This window comes from Mustelus asterias, chromosome 8, assembly GCF_964213995.1.
Source record: "Mustelus asterias chromosome 8, sMusAst1.hap1.1, whole genome shotgun sequence".
Classification (NCBI taxonomy): Eukaryota; Metazoa; Chordata; class Chondrichthyes; order Carcharhiniformes; family Triakidae; genus Mustelus; species Mustelus asterias.
Window position 1 is genome coordinate 82,818,027 of NC_135808.1, and position 19,622 is coordinate 82,837,648.

Here is a 19,622-nt window from a genome sequence, read left to right on the forward strand (position 1 = left end):
TCCCGGTTGAGGCCGTCCTCGTGTGTGCAGAACTTGGCTATCAGTTTCTGCTCAGCGACTCTGCGCTGTCGTGTGTCGCGAAGGCCGCCTTGGAGAACGCTTACCCGAATATCAGAGGTTGAATGCCCGTGACCGCTGAAGTGCTCCCCAACAGGAAGAGAACAGTCTTGCCTGGTGATTGTCGAGCGGTGTTCATTCATCCGTTGTCGCAGCGTCTGCATAGTTTCCCCAATGTACCATGCCTCGGGACATCCTTTCTTGCAGCGTATCAGGTAGACAACGTTGGCCAAATTGCAAGAGTATGTACCGTGTACCTGGTGGATGGTGTTCTCACGTGAGATGATGGCATCTGTGTCGATGATCCGGCACGTCTTGCAGAGGTTGCTGTGGCAGGGTTGTGTGGTGTCATGGTCACTGTTCTCCTGAAGGCTGGGTAGTTTGCTGCGGACAATGGTCTGTTTGAGGTTCTGCGGTTGTTTGAAGGCAAGAAGTGGGGGTGTGGGGATGGCCTTGGCGAGATGTTCGTCTTCATCAATGACATGTTGAAGGCTCCGGAGGAGATGCCGTAGCTTCTCCGCTCCGGGGAAGTACTGGACAACGAAGGGTACTCTGTCCACTATGTCCTGTGTTTGTCTTCTGAGGAGGTCGGTGCGGTTTTTCGCTGTGGCGCGTTGGAACTGTTGATCAATGAGTCTAGCACCATATCCTGTTCTTATGAGGGAATCTTTCAGCGTCTGGAGGTGTCTGTTGCGATCCTCCTCATCCGAGCAGATCCTGTGTATACGGAGGGCTTGTCCGTAGGGGATGGCTTCTTTAATGTGTTTAGGGTGGAAGCTGGAGAAGTGGAGCATCGTGAGGTTATCCGTGGGCTTGCGGTACAGTGAGGTGCTGAGGTGACCGTCCTTAATGGAGATGCGTGTGTCCAAGAATGCAACCGATTCCGGAGAGTAGTCTATGGTGAGCCTGATGGTGGGATGGAACTTGTTGATGTCATCATAGAGTTGTTTCAGTGATTGTTCACCATGAGTCCAAAGGAAGAAAATGTCATCGATGTATCTAGTGTATAGCATCGGTTGAAGGTCCCGTGCGGTGACGAAGTCTTGTTCGAATATTTAAGGAACAAATGTATGCATTGCAACTGTTATAAAGTCCTTTCTGGTGCAAAAACACAGGAAAAGTGGCATAACCATAGTTTGCAAAGTAAATTAAGTATAATATTAGATTCAAAGTTGCTAGAAAAAGTAGCAAAGACCGAAGATTGGGAGAAGTTCAGTATTGGGTTTGGGATGAAGTTAGCTGATGGTGCTACTGTTGATTCCTAAGCTTTATGCTTGGTTGACAGGGGGAAAAAAAAACAACTGCTCTTCCAGTCCCTAATCACCATCCAGTGATTTGCTTGAGACCTGGTGTGTATTGATGTTAGTTGAAGGTAAGATCAAACTTGGCTCCAAAGACCTCCAGGTTAAACACACTTGGACTTACAGAATGTCCACCAGGGTTAGCTATTGGATTGTGACCAGTTTACAATGGAACTATTAGCCAACAAATAGTCCCCAGGTGGGGACTAAAGAAAATTGGGGGGGGTGGGAGCGTCAGTCTGTCCTTGCAATGTGCTTGTAGCTTCTCATACGAGAGATACGGGTGGTGAGTGTCTGGAACAAGCTGCCAGAGGTAGTAGTAGAGGCGGGTACAATTTTGTCTTTTAAAAAGCATTACATGGGGAAAGTTACATGGGTAAGATGGGTATAGAGAGATCTGGGCCAAATGCGGGCAATTGGGACTAGCTTAGGCGTTTTAAAAAAAAGGCGGTATGGACAAGTTGGGCCGAATGGCCTGTTTCCATGATGTAAATCTCTATGACTATACCTTACCATGCAGAAGATCACGATAAAGTCTTTTTAAAAAACTACCACTCAGATCTCACCCTTGAATTATTCTCTTTTGTTGTGTTATGTTTTTCAGGTTACCATGCAAGCTGTCAGCCCATGGCATCATGTGGATGCTAGCCTGGGACAGCAATCCAGACACGGACACCAGTCCAATCAGCTTCAGACTGAACTAGCTGAATACAGACAGCAAAACAAGGAGTTACAGGAGAAGCTTGTTGTGACTGAGGCCACTGTCAAGGCCCAGGACAACCAGTTGCAACAATACAGAGACTTGCTCAGTATGTATCCTGTTCAGTCTGCCTTTTAGCAGGAAGAAAGACCCCTAAAAAGTCTTGTAACAGCGAATTGCTTTGGTTAGCTGCCACTGTCCTTTTTGAAGGAGTTGTGTATTTACATTTCAGCCTAAAGAAATGTTTTCAATCTCAATATAATGTAATTCTTTCAAAGACATTGGGGTGGGGGATGAGTAATTTTCTGGGGCTCGGTGTAAAATTGGCTCACCCACTGATAACATCCCCCACACTGACAAAGTTATCAGACAGTCAGGCCTATTTAAATATTCTGGGCTGGCACTCGCAGCATTTGCAGTGCTACTGGTGTGTTCTTCATAATGTGGAGATGCCGGCGTTGGACTGGGGTGAACACAGTAAGAGTTTTAACAACACCAGGTTAAAGTCCAACAAGTTTATTTGGTAGCAAATGCCATTAGCTTTCGGAGCCCTGCTGCTTCGTCGGATGGCATGGATATCTGCTCCCAAACAAGGCACACAGGGACACAAAATCAATTTACAGAATACTGATTGGAATGCGAATCTTTACAGCTAATCAAGTCTTAAAGATACAGACAATGTGAGTGGAGGGAGCATTAGGCACAGGTTAAAGAAATGTGTATTGTCTCCAGGCAGGACAGCCAGTGAGATTCTGCAAGTCCAGGAGGCAAGCTGTGGGGGTTACCGATAGTGTGACATGAACCCAAGATCCCGGTTTAGGCCGTCCTCATGTGTGCGGAACATGGCTATCAGTTTCTGCTCAGCGACTCTGCGCTGTCGTGTGTCGTGAAGGCCGCCTTGGAGAACGCTTACCCGAAGATCAGAGACTGAATGCCCGTGATCGCTGAAGTGCTCCCCCACAGGAAGAGAACAGTCTTGCCTGGTGATTGTCGAGCGGTGTTCATTCATCTGTTGTCGTAGCGTCTGCATGGTTTCCCCAATGTACCATGCCTCGGGACAATTTCCTGCAGCGTATCAGGTAGACAACATTGGCCGAGTTGCAAGAGTAGGTACCGTGTACCTGGTGGATGGTGTTCTCACGTGAGATGATGGCATCCGTGTCGATGATCCGACACGTCTTGCAGAGGTTGTTGTGGCAGGGTTGTGTGGTGTCGTGGTCACTGTTCTCCTGAAGGCTGGGTAGTTTGCTGCGGACAATGGTCTGTTTGAGGTTGCGTGGTTGTTTGAAGGCAAGAAGTGGGGGTGTGGGGATGGCCTTGGCGAGATGTTCGTCTTCATCAATGACATGTTGAAGGCTCCGGAGGAGATACCGTAGCTTCTCCGCTCCGGGGAAGTACTGGACAACGAAGGGTACTCTGTCCGCCGTGTCCTGTGTTTGTCTTCTGAGGAGGTCAGTGCAGTTTTTCGCTGTGGCGCGTTGGAACTGTCGATCGATGAGTCAAGCGCCATATCCTGTTCTTATGAGGGCATCTTTCAGCGTCTGGAGGTGTCTGTTGCGATCCTCCTCATCCGAGCAGATCCTGTGTATACAGAGGGCTTGTCCGTAGGGGATGGCTTCTTTAACGTTTTTAGGGTAGAAGCTGGAGAAGTGGAGCATCGTGAGGTTATCCGTGGGCTTGCGGTACAGGATATGGCGCTCGACTCATCGATCGACAGTTCCGACGCGCCATAGCGAAAAACCGCACTGACCTCCTCAGAAGACAAACACAGGACACGGTGGACAGAGTACCCTTCGTCGTCCAGTATTTCCCCGGAGCGGAGAAGCTACAGCATCTCCTCTGGAGCTTTCAACATGTCATTGATGAAGACGAACATCTTGCCAAGGCCATCCCCACACCCCCACTTCTTGCCTTCAAACAACCGCACAACCTCAAATAGACCATTGTCCACAGCAAACTACCCAGCCTTCATGAGAACAGTGACCACGACACCACACAACCCTGCCACAGCAACCTCTGCAAGACGTGTCGGATCATCGATACAGACGCCATCATCTCATGTGAGAACACCATCTACCAGGTACACGGTACCTACTCTTGCAACTCGGCCAATGTTGTCTACCTGATACGCTGCAGGAAAGGATGTCCCAAGGCATGGTACATTGGGGAAACCATGCAGACGCAACGACAACGGATGAATGAACACCACTCAACAATCACCAGGCACGACTGTTCTCTTCCTGTGGGGGAGCACTTCAGTGGTCACGGGCATTCAGCCTCTGATCTTCGGGTAAGCGTTCTCCAAGGCGGCCTTCACGACACACGACAGCGCAGAGTCGCTGAGCAGAAACTGATAGCCAAGTTCCGCACACATGAGGACGGCCTAAACCGGGATCTTGGGTTCATGTCACGCTATCGGTAACCCCCACAGCTTGCCTCCTGGACTTGCAGAATCTCACTGGCTGTCCTGTCTGGAGACAATACACATTTCTTTAACCTGTGCCTAATGCTCCCTCCACTCACATTGTCTGTATCTTTTAAGATTTGATCAGCTGTAGAGATTCGCATTCTAATCAGTATTCTGTAAATTGATTTTGTGTCCCTGTGTGCCTTGTTTGAGAGCACATTTCCACTCCATCTGACGAAGGAGCAGGGCTCTGAAAGCTAATGGCATTTTCTACCAAATAAACCTGTTGGACTTTAACCTGGTGTTGTTAAAACTCTTACTGTGTTCTTCATAAGCAGAGTAGGTAAGAAGTTTGCTGTCACATCTTGCCACTGAATTGGTGAGCCCATGGTCTTTATCAGGGAAGGCAAAATAATTTTAAATTGGGTCAGTTTCCTCCTCCTTCTGCTTGCAGCAATACCCCGCAATTGATTCCATAGATAAAACTGACTAATGGATTTTAAAACAACACCTTCCCCTCCCTCTCAAACCTCTGGCAGTGCTAAAGGCTGTGATACCCTGACACCAATTTTTGTTAAAAACATAGATGAGAGAAATATTCAGTATGATGTATTGTACATCATATATTACATAGAACACTTGTTCATTTGTGGGTATGATATGGGATCACTTCTAAATGATTGGTAAATATAGATCGTGCCCCAGATTCCACCCACTCGCTGCCCACGCTGCCCTCCCTTGTCTAGGAATTTTGGGGTCAATGTGTTTTCCTGTTTACATCGCCACATTTCACCAAAATCATAAATTGTAATTTCATCTCAGTAGAAACGTAGGTTACTGTGCTTAACCAAATGCACCACCCAGTAAAATGATGGTGGTTGGGTAGGAGAGTGGAGGCATTAACTTTATTTTTCAAAATCTTTGGAAACAGCAATTGTGCCAAAGGACTGCAGAGTGGGAAACAATACAATCTGTTTATGGGAAATATGCAAGGAAATTATTACAAAATTATTGCGAATTACTGCAAAGTCCTGTATTATGGACTCTAAATTAGGTTTGTGTCGTTCTTCAGACAGTGATTTGTTAGCTACGATTTTTGGATCAGTTAATCAGACATACACAGAAACTCATCAGGGAAATTTCAAACCAAGCTACCAACATTATTCACAGTGCCAAATGTCCATTTACCCCTACTTATTGTTTTCTGCCCTTGGCCATCTCTCCATCTTTTGACTACATTCCTATTAATAACGTCTCACTCATAATAAAATATTTCTTAAGTGACATTTTATCAAATGTGTTTTGAAAATCCATAAGTACATCCATAGTATTTCTCAAAAAATCAATCAAGTCAGTTAAGTACAAACTTCCCTTTATAAATCCATGCTGATTGTCCCTGAATAGTCGTAATAAATAAAATAATTCCATCCTATATTATGGACTCTAAGTTACTGCACAATCAAGGTAAAACTAACTGATCTATAATTTCCTTGCGTATTCCCTATAAACAGATTGTATTCTTTCCCTCTCTACAGTCTTTTGGCACAATTGCTGTTTGAAATCTCCTTGATGAGTTCCTGTGTATGTCTGATTAATTGATCCAAAAAACATAGCTAATAAATCACTGTCCAAAGAACGGCACAAACCTACATCCTATCTCTTCAGGGTACATAGCATTAGAGTTGCCATTTACCACATCAATGCAGAAGCCTACAGCATTATTTAAATTGTACTGCGAATTAGGTGTTTTGACTTTTACTCTGTGACTATAACTAAAAGGACTATCATTTTACAATAGTGTTTGTCTATTCCCCAGCTGAATCATCAGTGGAACAGGACAGTAAACAGGTGCAAGTGGACCTGCAGGATCTTGGCTATGAGACTTGTGGAAAAAGTGAAAATGAAGCTGAAAGAGAAGAGGCTAGTAGCCCAGGTAAAGTTTGGAGCACCTCAGTGAGGTAGAATCTGTCAGAACAATGTATTGGTTTCACTAAGGCAGTTTAACATTGACATAGAGTTCTGGAACAGGAACTCCATATTTATGTTCGTTACTTTTTCAGATTCTTATGTCAAGAAAAGTAGGAACTTGGGTGCACACTTAACTGTAAGCTAAAAGTTGATGGCTACTCATGAGATCCACAAAATTCTGTTCCATGCAGTTCTAAGAATGGATGCTGTATTTGAAATGTTAACCTGTCTTTTGTCTTTTAGAATGCCGATGGACTTTTGCTGCATCTCCAGCATTTTTGTTTCAGTTTTTATTATTTATTTATTATTGCTCTTTCAATGTACTTTCCTAACTGTGATTTCATTGATTATTACCTGTTCCAATCAATCAATTGTACTTTTGTCTTCTATATTCCCAGGAAACCCTCCGAGTTTCCATATACTTCTCCTTAACCAACTTCCTATTTGCTTGCATAGCTGCTGATGTCATTGCTGGTTTAATAATTCAGTGCTGTTCACTCATTTCTTTGCCCTCACTTTTCACCAAAGGGATCATAGTCTGAGGATTCAGGGTAGACCATTTAGGAGGGAGGTGAGGAGACATTTCTTCACCCAAAGAATGGTGAGCCTGTGGAATTCATTACCACAGGAAATAGCTGATGCCAAAACATTGAATGTATTCAAGAGGTGGCTGGATATAGCACTTGGGGCGAATGGGATCAAAGGCTATGGGGAGAAAGCAGGATTAGGCTGTTGAGTTGGATGATCAGCCATGATTGTAATGAATGGGGGAGCAGGCTCGAAGGGCCAAATGGCCTCCTCCTGCTCCTATCTTCTATGTTTCTATGAATGCAAATCAGATGTATTACCTCAGCTGCTTTATCTGTCTGATATTGCTCCTGAGAACCAACCACTGCATTGCTTTCATCGAAAGCTGATAATAACAGGTTTAATTCTCATATTATGGCTAGTTTTCAATATAATTGGTGCAGTGTCATATCATAAATATATTGTTGTTAGGAAACCTATTGGCCTGGATTCTACGGTAGTAATGGTGATAAAAATGTATCATTGGCCGATTGTTACTCCTCTGAAACTGACAGCAAGTTCTGAGGTCTGTACATGTGCAATTACATGTGGAAATCCAGAATTTACTGTCTGATCCAGTGCTTCTCCATCGGGGATGCTTTTGAAGCCCTGGAGACTACAGTCAATTAGATATCATTGAACTGATGAGAACTTCCACTTTTATACCATTATTCTTTAGTCTTTCTGTAAAAACCCTTGAAAAAGTCACACCTGGTTGAATGAAGTTTTAACTGGCTGAACAACACCCTTGGCTATGTGAAACTATTGTACAAATGTGGAATGTCAATTTCTCTATTGTGACAATAAAAATTCCATATTTTTAAAGTAACTTTTTTAAAGTTTACTTATATTTCAGCAATGTAATGTTGTCATTTATCTCAAGAGGCTTGGAATACAAAAGCAGGGATGTACTTCTGAGGCTTTATAGAGCACTGGTTAGGCCCCATTTGGAGTACTGTGAGCAATTTTGGGCCCCACACCTCAGGAAGGACATACTGGCACTGGAGCGGGTCCAGCGGAGATTCACACGGATGATCCCAGGAATGGTAGGCCTGACATACGATGAACGTCTGAGGATCGTGGGATTATATTCATTGGAGTTTAGGAGGTTGAGGGGAGATCTAATAGAAACTTACAAGATAATGAACGGCTTAGATAGGATGGACGTAGGGAAGTTGTTTCCATTAGCAGGGGAGACTAGGACGCGGGGGCACAGCCTTAGAATAAAAGGGAGTCACTTTAGAACAGAGATGAGGAGAAATTTCTTCAGCCAGAGAGTGGTAGGTCTGTGGAATTCATTGCCACAGAGGGCTGTGGAGGCCGAGACGTTGAGCGTCTTCAAGACAGAAATTGATAAATTCTTGATTTCTCGAGGAATTAAGGGCTATGGGGAGAGAGCGGGTAAATGAAGTTGAAATCAACCATGATTGAATGGTGGAGTGGACTCGATGGGCCGAATGGCCTTACTTCCGCTCCTATGTCTTATGGTCTTATGGTCTTATCTATTTTAATCCCTTGTGTATGCCCCAATCTTTATTTTGCCCTCTGTAAATTATGTTAAAAAGTGAAGGACAATCAGTGCTATTAACTTCCTGGCTTGCTGTTTGTGAAAATTCTTGAATGTAATTCTAATTGGCTGCCTACCCTGCTTGATGACATCACTGGACATCAGGACGTCATTACAATTTTTTTGTAGGTTTTTTGCTAATTAAAGGTTGTAATGTCTAAATCACCTCAGGTATTTCCACGACATCATCCCCACCACTTGCAGTGCTTTGTGACATGACCCACACCCCTCAGCCATCAGAAGACAGGCAGGAGGGGAAAGTTCAAACAACATATCTTAAAAGCAAATGTTTTTTTTTGCTTTTCGAACATTAATTTTTGTCAGCATTGTTTAATCGAACAAGTGGTTTTTGAGAAGCTTATCTGAATACTGAACACCGTTGTTCGTGAAAGCGGAAGCTTTGCAGTAACCTGCCCTATGTATTTTACAGCAGTGAGTAAAGTAAGTGGATCTGCCTTAGTGAATTGTTCACTAAACTGAATCAGTTTGCTTTATAAACTTGGTTCTTCATCAAGATGAGGAATATTAGTGTTGGCAAATGGACCACTCTCCTTTGTGTGCACTGAGGTCAGTGCTCTCAGGTCAGGTTTGATGTAGAATTAAGCTTAACAATATTTGCTAGGAAAGCCAGGGAGGTCGAGAACAACTCAATGCCCAGTAAGGCCGGGGCTGCAGTGGTTCTGACGAACTTGATAGCAATGAATCATTAATATTTTTTGGTTCAGTTTCCCACACAGTGGTTGTCCCATTGAACAGATTGTCCAGTTGGCAGGAGGGAATGCCAGCAACATGAGGCTGCAGTCGTGGGTCTGAAAGGTCTAATCTCTGGCATTTGGGAAGGGAGTGAGATAGGGGGGTGGGTGGAGGGGAGAGCATGCCAGTCTGTGGCTGCAAGGGAGCAACAGAGGACACTTGGTCGGGCCAGTGGAGAGAGAGAGAGAGAGCCCAGGTCAGTGGGGGAAGGGAATAGAGTAAGCTGACAATTGTGAAAGAGCTTGGAGAGAGCCACAATTGAGCAAGGGAGAGAGGCCTCTTGATCAGGAGGGGGTGAGGAGAGAAGATGCCATAATCAAAATGCTGGGTGGAGAGGCTGAAAGTCTCATTGAGGGTTTGGGGGAGCACTGAAGAATATGTCCCTAACTGCCGTGTACAATTTGGTTGCCATTTTTTGTGGCAATGGATAGCGAAGCATGCCATTGTCTTACCTTGGCAATGAATGACACTTCTTCAACACGTTTAAATCAGCCACCCACACAACACTTGATTTAAATTTAACAGAGACTCAATCCCAATCTTCAGACCCATGATCCAATTACCAAAGGATCTCCCCAAGGTCCTGCTTCTGATTTTACCCACCTGGCAATCGCCTGTAAATTTGGAAGCAGCTGGGAAAAGAATGAAAGAAAAAATTACAATGAAGTCCCTTTGTTAAATTTGTAAGGACATCTATGGCCTGATTGGGTTTCTCCCCATCACCCCCACCACTATCGTGCTCCTCACTGCCTGGTAAATATTGGAACCACCCCGTCTTAAATCCAATGTTGGGAGAGAACTGCTAACGAAACTATTGTGACATTTTCCCATTCTTACATAAGCTGTCCTGTGATCACTGTGAAGCTTCCAATTTAGCAGTAAACAATGGACTGTTTTGTGTTGGAGATTCATATGCGTGAGAAACTGAAACTGTTCAAAATAATTTTACACTAAATCCTTACAGATCCTTGTCACCCATTCTTCAAGAACAATACTACTAACAAATCTATTAATGTTTTGTTAAAAGCTTGTTAAATATTAAAGTGTAATCTTCCTAACTACAGCTGAATAAGTCACATAACCTAGTGGGCTTTGCTTTGCTGGAAATTTAGCGGGCAGGATTTTCTGGCCGCACTTGCCCCAAAATCAGAAAATCCCGCCCGAGGTCAATGGACCTTTACATGGTCCACCCCACCCACCCACCCCCGCCCCGCCCGCCACAACTCCCATGGTGGGTGGGACAGGAAAATTACAGTCTGTATCTCAGTATTTATGTGTCTGAAGTCCATTGTAAATTTACTCCTCATTCTTTCCAGGCCTGCTAGGGAAAATGCATTTAGGGTTGCTTCCCTTTTCCTACACTAGTCCCAAATTAAACCCAGAGCTCACAGAAGACTAAAGGGTTAAATTTTCCCAGGTCCTTTGAGGCAGGTATGGAGGCGGGTAGAACCAATTCTTTAAAAAAAAAAGGCCTCAGACTGGTTTGCTGATGTGCTCCCACCTCTGGTCTCTTTTCCCAGGAGTGGGCTGGGTCCAGTGCTGGCAAACCCTGGGCCTCTAGATGGGATGCCAATCAAGTATGCTGGGTGACTTTCACACCATGAGGCAATTTTGGCAGTATTCTGCAAGACTACTGCTATGTCAGCACCCTTTCAATTAAGAGGGAACAGCTTCACAGCTGAATGTCAGAGCTGCATGGGAAATGAAAGAGTCTTAATGACTATCAGCAGAAAATACCAAGGCTGCCATCTTCCCATATCACAGTCTTGCCACTGAGTGAGGACTTCCTGTAGACAGATGGCTCTCATCATCATGAAAGATCATCAACATGAGAAACATTGTTTCTCTGTCCACATATAATGCCAAACCAGCTGAGGATTTCCAGCATTTTCTGCTTTTTTATTTTGCAGACTGTTGGGATAAAAATAAGTAGCTAACACAAGAAAATGTGGAGTCAGGAAACTGAGTCACCAGTGATAGAGCCTGAAACCCTTTTTGATGGTTGTTGAATTGAACAAACCCAGGATTTGACTCATTCGAACATACAAAATAGGTCAAGAGTAGACCACATGGCCCATTGAACATGGTTTTCCATTCAGTATGATCATGGCCAATCTTGGGGCTTTAACTCCATTTTCTTGCCACCACCAAATCCCTTAATTCCCAAGAGACCAAAAATCTGTTTATCCTAACTTTAAGTGTATACACCGATGAAGCATCCACAACTATCTGGGATAGAGAATTCCACAAATTCAGAACCCTTTGAGAATTCCTTCTCTCAATTCTAAATGGTTGGCCCCTTATCCTGAGACTGTGCCCCTGCCTTGTAAATTTCTTGACCAATGGAAACAATCTCAGCATTCACACTATCAAGCCTGTTTAGAAACACTTACAAGTTTTGTAGCTTTTAAAAATATTCTGCTTTTTATTCTTACAACCAAAGTGAATAACTTCACATTTCCCTATTGTATACGCCATTTGCCATTCTGTTGCCCACTTTCCTAATCTGTCTATGTCTCTTTGTAGCCTCTGTGTCCTCACCACAGCTTACCTTTCCATCTAGTTTGGTATAATCAGAAAACTTGGATACATTACTCTCCATCTCATAATGCCTTGCTACAGCTGTATGGGGCTTTGATGAGTATTGTATGCAGCTTCCATCTCCTTATCTAAGAAAGGATATAGAGTCAGTGCAACAAAGGTTCACCAGACAGATTCCTAGAATGGCAGGATTGGGTTTACTGGGCCATTTACTGGAACTTCGAAGAATGAGAGGAGATCTCATTGAAACATATAAAATTCTGGCCGGGCTGGACAGACTGGATATAGGGATGTTCTTTCTTCTTGCTCGGGTGCCGAGAACAAGGAATCACAGTCTCAGATATGGGGTAGGCCATTTAAGACTGAGGTGAGGAAAAATTTCTTCCCTCAAAGGGTGATGAACCTGCAGAATTCTCTGCCACCCAGAAGGCTGTGGACGCCAAGTCACTAAATATATTTAAGAAGGAAATAGATAGATTTCTAGAATCTCATGGTGTCAAGAGCTGGTGTTGAGATAGAGGATTGGCCACGATCATGTCAAATAGCAGGGCAGGTCTAAATTGTCAAATAGCCTACTGCTGTTCCTGTTTTCTATGTTTTCATGTTCGCCTAGGCCATCGATGTAGATTGTAAATAGCTGAGGCCCCAGCACTGATTCTGCAGCACTCCACTATCTACAGCCTGTGAACTCAAAAAGTGCTGTTAATGCTGACTCTCTGATTTTTTTCACCCTTCCTGTCAGCAAGATCTTCTGGTCCCACCAATGGCGCACCACCACTGCAGGTTTCCTGGTGGTGTTCAGTGGATTCAATGCAAAATCCCATTGACAGCGGCAGGACCAGAAGATCCTGCCGCCGGCCAATGAGGGCCACCTCCCGCCATCAAGAAAGGGAAATCCTGTTTGACAAATTTAGTCTTTTTTTGAGAATGTAACTACTAGGGTAGATAAAAGGGAACAAGTAGATGCAGTGTACCTGGATTTCCAAAAGGCTCTCAATAGGGAGACACACAAAAGGTTAATAGGCAAGATAAGGGCTCATAGAATTGAGGGATAGTATAGTTGCATGGATAGAGGATTGGTTTACAGTTTTTGAAAAAAAGAGTGTCGGATTCTCTGCCCCCCCCGCCGCCGACCTCAGCCACAACTGCCTGTTCCTCTTTATGCAGCCTTCTGGTTGCATTCTGAAAAGAAAACTACATTTGTCAAACAGGATTTCCCTTTAGTAAAACCGTATCGAATTATTTCAGGGAAAATGGCGTAACATTTACCAACTTCTAATCTATGGGACCATTCCTTTATCTAAGGAATTCTGGAAAATCATATCCACTACCACTACCTCAGCAGCTATCCCATTTAGAACCCTACGTTGTAGGCCATTGGATGCTGGGGATTTGTCAGATTTTGGTCCCTTAAATTTCCCCAATATGTTATCTCTGCTGATGTTAATTTTCCTAATTTCCTTACTCTTTTAAGCCTCTAGGTTTTCGTCTATTTCTGGTTATGGAACTTGGGACTTCTACCGTGAAGACGGATACAAAATAGTTGTTCAATGCCTCTGCCATTTCCTCATTCCCTATGATAATTTCTCCTGTCTCTGTTTCTCACTTTACTCACTTCCTTTTTACTTACTGAAATAAGCTCTTACAAACTGTTTATTATATTTCTGCCTCACTTATTCTATTTTTTTCCTTTTTATCAACTTTTTGGTGTCCCAGTGCTGGTTTCTAAAACACTCCCAATCCTCAGACTTGCTACTGTTTTCTGCAAAAAAAAACCTCTGATGTAATGCCTCCAGTACTTGAGTAGCCTGTTCAGCTTTATTGTCCAATCCAACACATAACAAATGGGTTATTGAGCAAATATACTGGAGGATGGCCAAGATTATCCCTCAGCAGTCCAGAAGAGAGAGAACTGTAGAAAAAGAAGATTCAGTAGCAAGAAGGAATTAGCAGTTTGCAATGGAAAGAAGTAATTTCATTCAATGTTTTATTTCCTTATTCAGAATACGGTGAAGCTGATTTACACCTGTACCCATGCTACAACGAGAATATGATCCAGAAACATTCATCCCTAGAGAATCCAGGCTCCTCGACCTCCAACCCCTCTTTCCCGCTGACAATCAAACCCTGCCTCAGGAAAGGACTCGCATTTAAAAACGGTGGGAAATCTAATGACATTGCCATGCTGCAACAACATGTCAATGAACTCAAAGAACAATTGACTGAATCGGACAAGATCATCCGCAGCCTGCAGTCTCGTATCCGCTCCTTCTCCACAACCAGTGATTATGCCTCCAGTCTAGAGAGGACACACAACACTGCCCTAGGTGACATATTTGAAGCATTACAATTTGATGAGCTGTATGATGATGAGGTCTGGCAGTCCGATGGAGGTGACTATTGCCAAGCAACGACACAGTCCGACACAGAAATAAAGAAGCTCATCCACAGGGTCACCACGCTAGAATCGCAGCTAAAGAGTGCTAAAATGACAGGTCCTTCATCGAAAGGTGGCTCCTGGTCTGGGTAATATACCAAGTTATTATCTTAGATAACTATTGATCTTGTTTTCTCTCCCTATGTAATTTAACTCCTCCTGAAACAGCCACACCTGCTGGATATGGTTCATTAGACACTGGTAGTTATCCAGCACCTTCTCCTAGGGACCCCTCTTCTTTGTAAGCTTGAATTAAGAGTCCTTAGCTGGCTGTTTTAGACAGATGGCAGCCATCACTGTTGAACCTCATCTTGTTCTTTCTAGGCTAGTGCATTTTCAGCAATGGCTATTGGCTAATGATAATAGAGTATGAGGCCTAGCTAATTACTCCCTCCTAACCTGGGGTAACTGAGACTGTAACAATCCTGAGCTGTTAAGACATAGGTTGAACACAATATACACCATGGGTAATTTACAATTTTTAAAGCATTCAGTGATTAGGATAATTTATTGGAAATTAAGGTTTTTTTGCCCTGCGCTATTTTCTATCCATTAAAATCAAAATGAATGGATGAACTCTTTAGGCCTTTCTGAATTATAGGCTTTAAACTACTTAATGCAATAATGTGTTGTTGGTTTCTTCCCTTGTTCATCATGACATTCTGAGCTCTGGAGAGAGTGATCTCACACCATAGGAGACCAGAGTTGGTTTCTGGTCAGATGGAAGGGGAAGCTGATATGTGAGCCAAGTTAGAAGATTCCCTCATATATTCGGTCCAACCTATTAAATACATGCCTTAATCTCCTTTCAATAGCGCAATGGATGCCTGGTTAAAATAATTAATTGTCTGTGAATATCATTTGAGGCTAACCCATTACCTTGGGGTTTTCCATTCATTCACACATTGCATCACAATAAAAAAAAACTTATTTACTTTAACATGATTCTCAGAAACATCTCCAAGCACTTTACTTTCAAGACAATGTTGCTACCCATTTTTCACACAAGATTGTATAAAAAACCTATTGAGTTGAATGACCAGTTAATATATTTCTGATGATATTAGTTGAGGGAAAAATGCCATCCATATACTGGAAGAAATCTTACCATTAGTTTTCATAGTTTATTTATTAGTGTCACAAGTAGGCTTACACTCACACTGTAATGAAATTACTGTGAAAATCCCCTAGTTTGCCACACTCCAGCACCTGTTTGGGTACACTGAGGGAGAAATTAGCTTGGCCAATGCACCTAACCTGCACATCTTTGGACTATGGGAGGAAACTGGAGCACTCGAAGGATTCCCACGCAGACACAGGGAGAACGTGCAGACTCCACACAGACAGTGACCCAAGCCAGGAATCGAACCTGGGTCCCTGGCGCTGTGAGGCAGCAGTGCTAACCACTGTGCCACCGTGCCACCATTATCTGAATTTTGTAATGAGATCCTTCAGGTGTCCACCTGAACTGACAAGTGGACAGAGGGGTGGCACGGTGGTTAGCACCACTGTTTCACAGCGCCACGGACTCGAGTTTGATTCTGGCTGAAGTTTGGTGACTTTCTGTCTGGAGTTTGCATGTATCTGCATGCGTTTCCTCCCACAATCCAAAGATATGCAATTTAGGTGGATTGGCCATGGTAAATTGCCCCTTAGTGTCTGAAGATGTGTAATTTGGTGAATTAGCTATTGTAAATGCATGGGTAGGCCTGGGTAAGATGCTCTTTAGAGAGTTGCTGCAGGCACTATCGGGATTCTATGACAGAGACAATGATCCTGTTTTGCATTCCAGGAAATATGACTGCTTAATCCAGGCCCAGGCACGGGAACTGTCCCACCTCCGCCAGAAGATGCGTGAGGGCAGAGGTATCTGCCACATTCTGAAGCAACATCTGGGGGATACCACTAAGTCCTTTGAGGAGTTGCTCAGAGCAAATGATATTGATTACTATATGGGACAAAGCTTCCGAGATCAGCTGGCACAGGGGAGCCAATTGGCAGAGAGGATCACTCATAAACTGACCGGACGTAAGTTGGTTCTTACTTCTCTTGAATTGGTATTAGTCTATTACATTAGAGTCATAGTTTTACAGCACAGCATGGTGCCCTTCGGTACATCGTATTGGCGTCAGCCATCAAGCAACTATCTACTCCAATCCCATTTTCCAACACTTGATCCATATCCTTGTATGCTATGGTGTTTCAAGCGCTCACCTAAATGCTTCTTAAATATTGTGAAGGTTTCTGGCTCTACCACCCTTTCAGGCAGAGTTCCAGATTCCTACTACCCTCTGGGTGAAAAATCTTTCCTCAAATCTCCTCTAAATCTCCAGCTCCTTACCTTAAATCTATGGCCCTTGGTTATTGACCTCTCTACTAAGGGGAAAAGTTTCTTCCTATGTACTTTGTCTATGTCCCTCATAATTTTGTACACCCCAATCAGGTCCCCTCGTGACTATCTTCTCAGCTCTAAGGAAAACAATTCCAACCTAACCAGCCTCTCTTCATAGCTGAAATGCTCCAGCCCAGGCAACATCCTGGTGAATCTCCTCTGTGCCCTCACTAATGCAATCACAACCTTCCTATAGTGTGGCGCTCAGAACTGTTCTGGCTGTGGTCCATTGAGTGTTTTGTACAGCTCCATCATAACCTCCCTGCTCTTATATTCTATGTCTCAGCAAATAAAGAAAAGCATCTCAGATGCCTTCATAACCACCTTATCTACCTGTGCTGTTGCCTTCAGGGATCTTTTGGACATGCACATCAGAGTCGTTCTGGCTCTTTGTCCTTCCTACGGTCCAACTATTCCTTGTATATTCCCTTGCATTGATAGTCCTCCCAAAATGCATTATCTCTCACTTTTCAGGATTAAATTCCACTTACCATTGTTTTGTCCATCTGACCAGCCCATCTGCATTGCCCTGTATCCTAAGGCTTTGCTCCTCACTATTTCCCACACCACCAATTTTCCTGTCATCTGCAAACTTACTGATCATGCCCCCCACATTCATGTCTACAATATTAATGTACACTATAAACAGCAAGGGACCCAGCACCAGTTCTGCGGTACACCAATGGACACAGGTTTCTAGTCTCAAAAACAACCTTCAACCATCAACTTCTGCCTCCTGCCACTAAGCCAAATTGCCCTGGATCCCATGGGCTCTTACTTTCTTGATCAGCCTCCCATGGGGCACCTTGTCAAAAGCCTTACTGAAGTTCATGTAAACTACAGCAACTGCACTATTCTCATCTGCACACCTAGTCACCTCCTTGAAAAATTCAAAGTTGTTTGACATAATCTCCCCCTGACAAAGCCATGCTGACTATCCTTAATTAAACCTTGCCTCTCCAAGCGGAGATTAATTCTGTCTCTCTCAATTTTTTCCAATATTTGCCCTACCACTGAAGTTACACTCACTGGCCTGCAGTTACCTGTTTTTTCCCTACTACCCTTCTTGAATAATGGTACCACATTAGCTGTTCTCCAGTCCTCTGACACCTCTCCTGTGGCCAGACAGGATTTGAAAATTAGTGTCAGAGCCCCTGCAAACTCCTCCCTTGCCTCAAAATTAACCTAAGATACATCTCATCTGAGTCAGGGGATTTATCCACTTGTTTAAGTCTGCTAAAACCTCTTCCCCCTCAATGATAATCTGACAGTTATATCACAGTTCCCCTCCCTTCTTTCTATACCTACGTCGTCCTTCTCCATAGTAAATACAGATGCAAAATACTCATTTAGTACCTCACCTATGTCTTTAAATTGTTGTACGTGCATTGTTGCATAATGGTCATGTCTGTTTCTGTTAGAAATTAGTAAGTGCTCTCCCAGTGGCTGAATGAATGCATTGCATGTCTAGCCAGTGAGTCATGAAATAGAAACATAGAAGATATAAGTAGGAGAAGGCCATTCAGCCCTTCATGCCTGCTCTGCCATTCATTTTGATCATGGCTGATCATCAAACTCAATATCCTGATCCCACCATTCGCCCATATCCCATGGAAACTAAATAAAATAAAATAAATAGAAGGGCCCAAACTCCTGTTGCTGTTCTGTGCAGCATTAGCCAATCTCAGTCAGGTTGACAATAGGGAAAGAAGAAATAAATTGTATTTATATATTTTTGTGATCTCATAGTATTCCAAAACATCTTCCCACCCAATGACGTATTCCTGTTGTGTAATTACTGTTCTAATGTAGGTAAATGTGGCAAGGTCTGATAATGAACAATGTTATAAGCAATCCAATGATCTATTTTGATGGTTGATTGAAGAATAAAAGCTGGCCAGGACACAGGGAGAATTTTCCTGCTCTGGGGAGTTTAATGTCTACCTGAGAGGGCATCATTTTCTTGAGAGAGATGCCACCACCAAGAGTTCAGGATTCCCTCAGTAGTTCACTGAAGCATCAACCTAAATAATGTACTCAAGTCTCTGGAGTGGTTCTTGAACCCACAACCTGCTGACTCAGCACTAGGGTGCTACCACTACATCAAGGATGTCTCGCATATCATTTCCTTTCTCCCTACACAAAGAATTCCTGTCACCCTTCCATTTGTGATTGTTCACACTGCTGCGGTGGACATGTTCTATAACTACAACAGTAAAATTCCTGTCATCTGCAACTCTAACAACCGGAATTCTCTTAACCAGAATTCTGGGGTCAGGTCTGCCAGTTTGACATTACAGCCGTCAAACTCAGCAGTAACAGTTATTGGTGACCCATCCTTACTCTGGTCTCAGCCTCCCACTGCTCTGCAGCACCATGTTACCTCAGCACTGCTCACTTGATTTGTGCTTCCCTCGCAGCCCCCATGACCTCAACATCTGCATGATCATCCTGGAGCTTTCTCATTGATGAAAACACGGAGCTCACCTTGCATGTTAACTAGCATATTTAATTAACCCAGCACTTCCCTCCCATTCCTGGAGCATGCTAGATAACCAACATTGTCCTATATTTGAAAGGCAACCATTTCATTCACTTTTCCAGTGCTGTACTGTAATCTTTTTGTGTCTTTGCAGGAGACCCTTTGGACCTCAGTGACAAAGGAGACCAGGAACTGCTTGTTGTCAGGTAAGGCATTGACACTAAACCATTCACTTTCTGTGGAATTTCAAGTCAGAGATTTGAAGAATCTCCATCAGATATTAAATTAATAAGTTGATGTAATACGAGGGACAACTGCTTAATATTCTGAAGTTCTACTATTACTTTAACCCATTTGATTAACGATTTTGTTACTGCTTCTACCAGAACTGTAGAAGAATGAATTTGAGAAACCCATTAAATGATCATATTCTATTTTCCTATGTCAGTG

At 43.5% G+C, this 19,622-nt stretch overlaps 1 protein-coding gene across 16 annotated transcripts in view; it reads left to right on the forward strand.

The window, feature by feature from the left end:
• pde4dip (phosphodiesterase 4D interacting protein) overlaps positions 1 to 19,622 on the forward strand; it is a 425,654-nt gene that overhangs the window by 328,476 nt on the left and 77,556 nt on the right. For all 16 annotated transcript variants that reach the window (XM_078218377.1, XM_078218378.1, XM_078218362.1 and 13 more), the window contains 5 exons: positions 1,963 to 2,167; positions 6,282 to 6,398; positions 13,865 to 14,387; positions 16,091 to 16,326; positions 19,327 to 19,378. In XM_078218377.1, the coding sequence (XP_078074503.1) occupies positions 1,963 to 2,167; positions 6,282 to 6,398; positions 13,865 to 14,387; positions 16,091 to 16,326; positions 19,327 to 19,378 (1,133 nt within the window). The remainder of the gene's footprint in view (positions 1 to 1,962; positions 2,168 to 6,281; positions 6,399 to 13,864; positions 14,388 to 16,090; positions 16,327 to 19,326; positions 19,379 to 19,622) is intronic.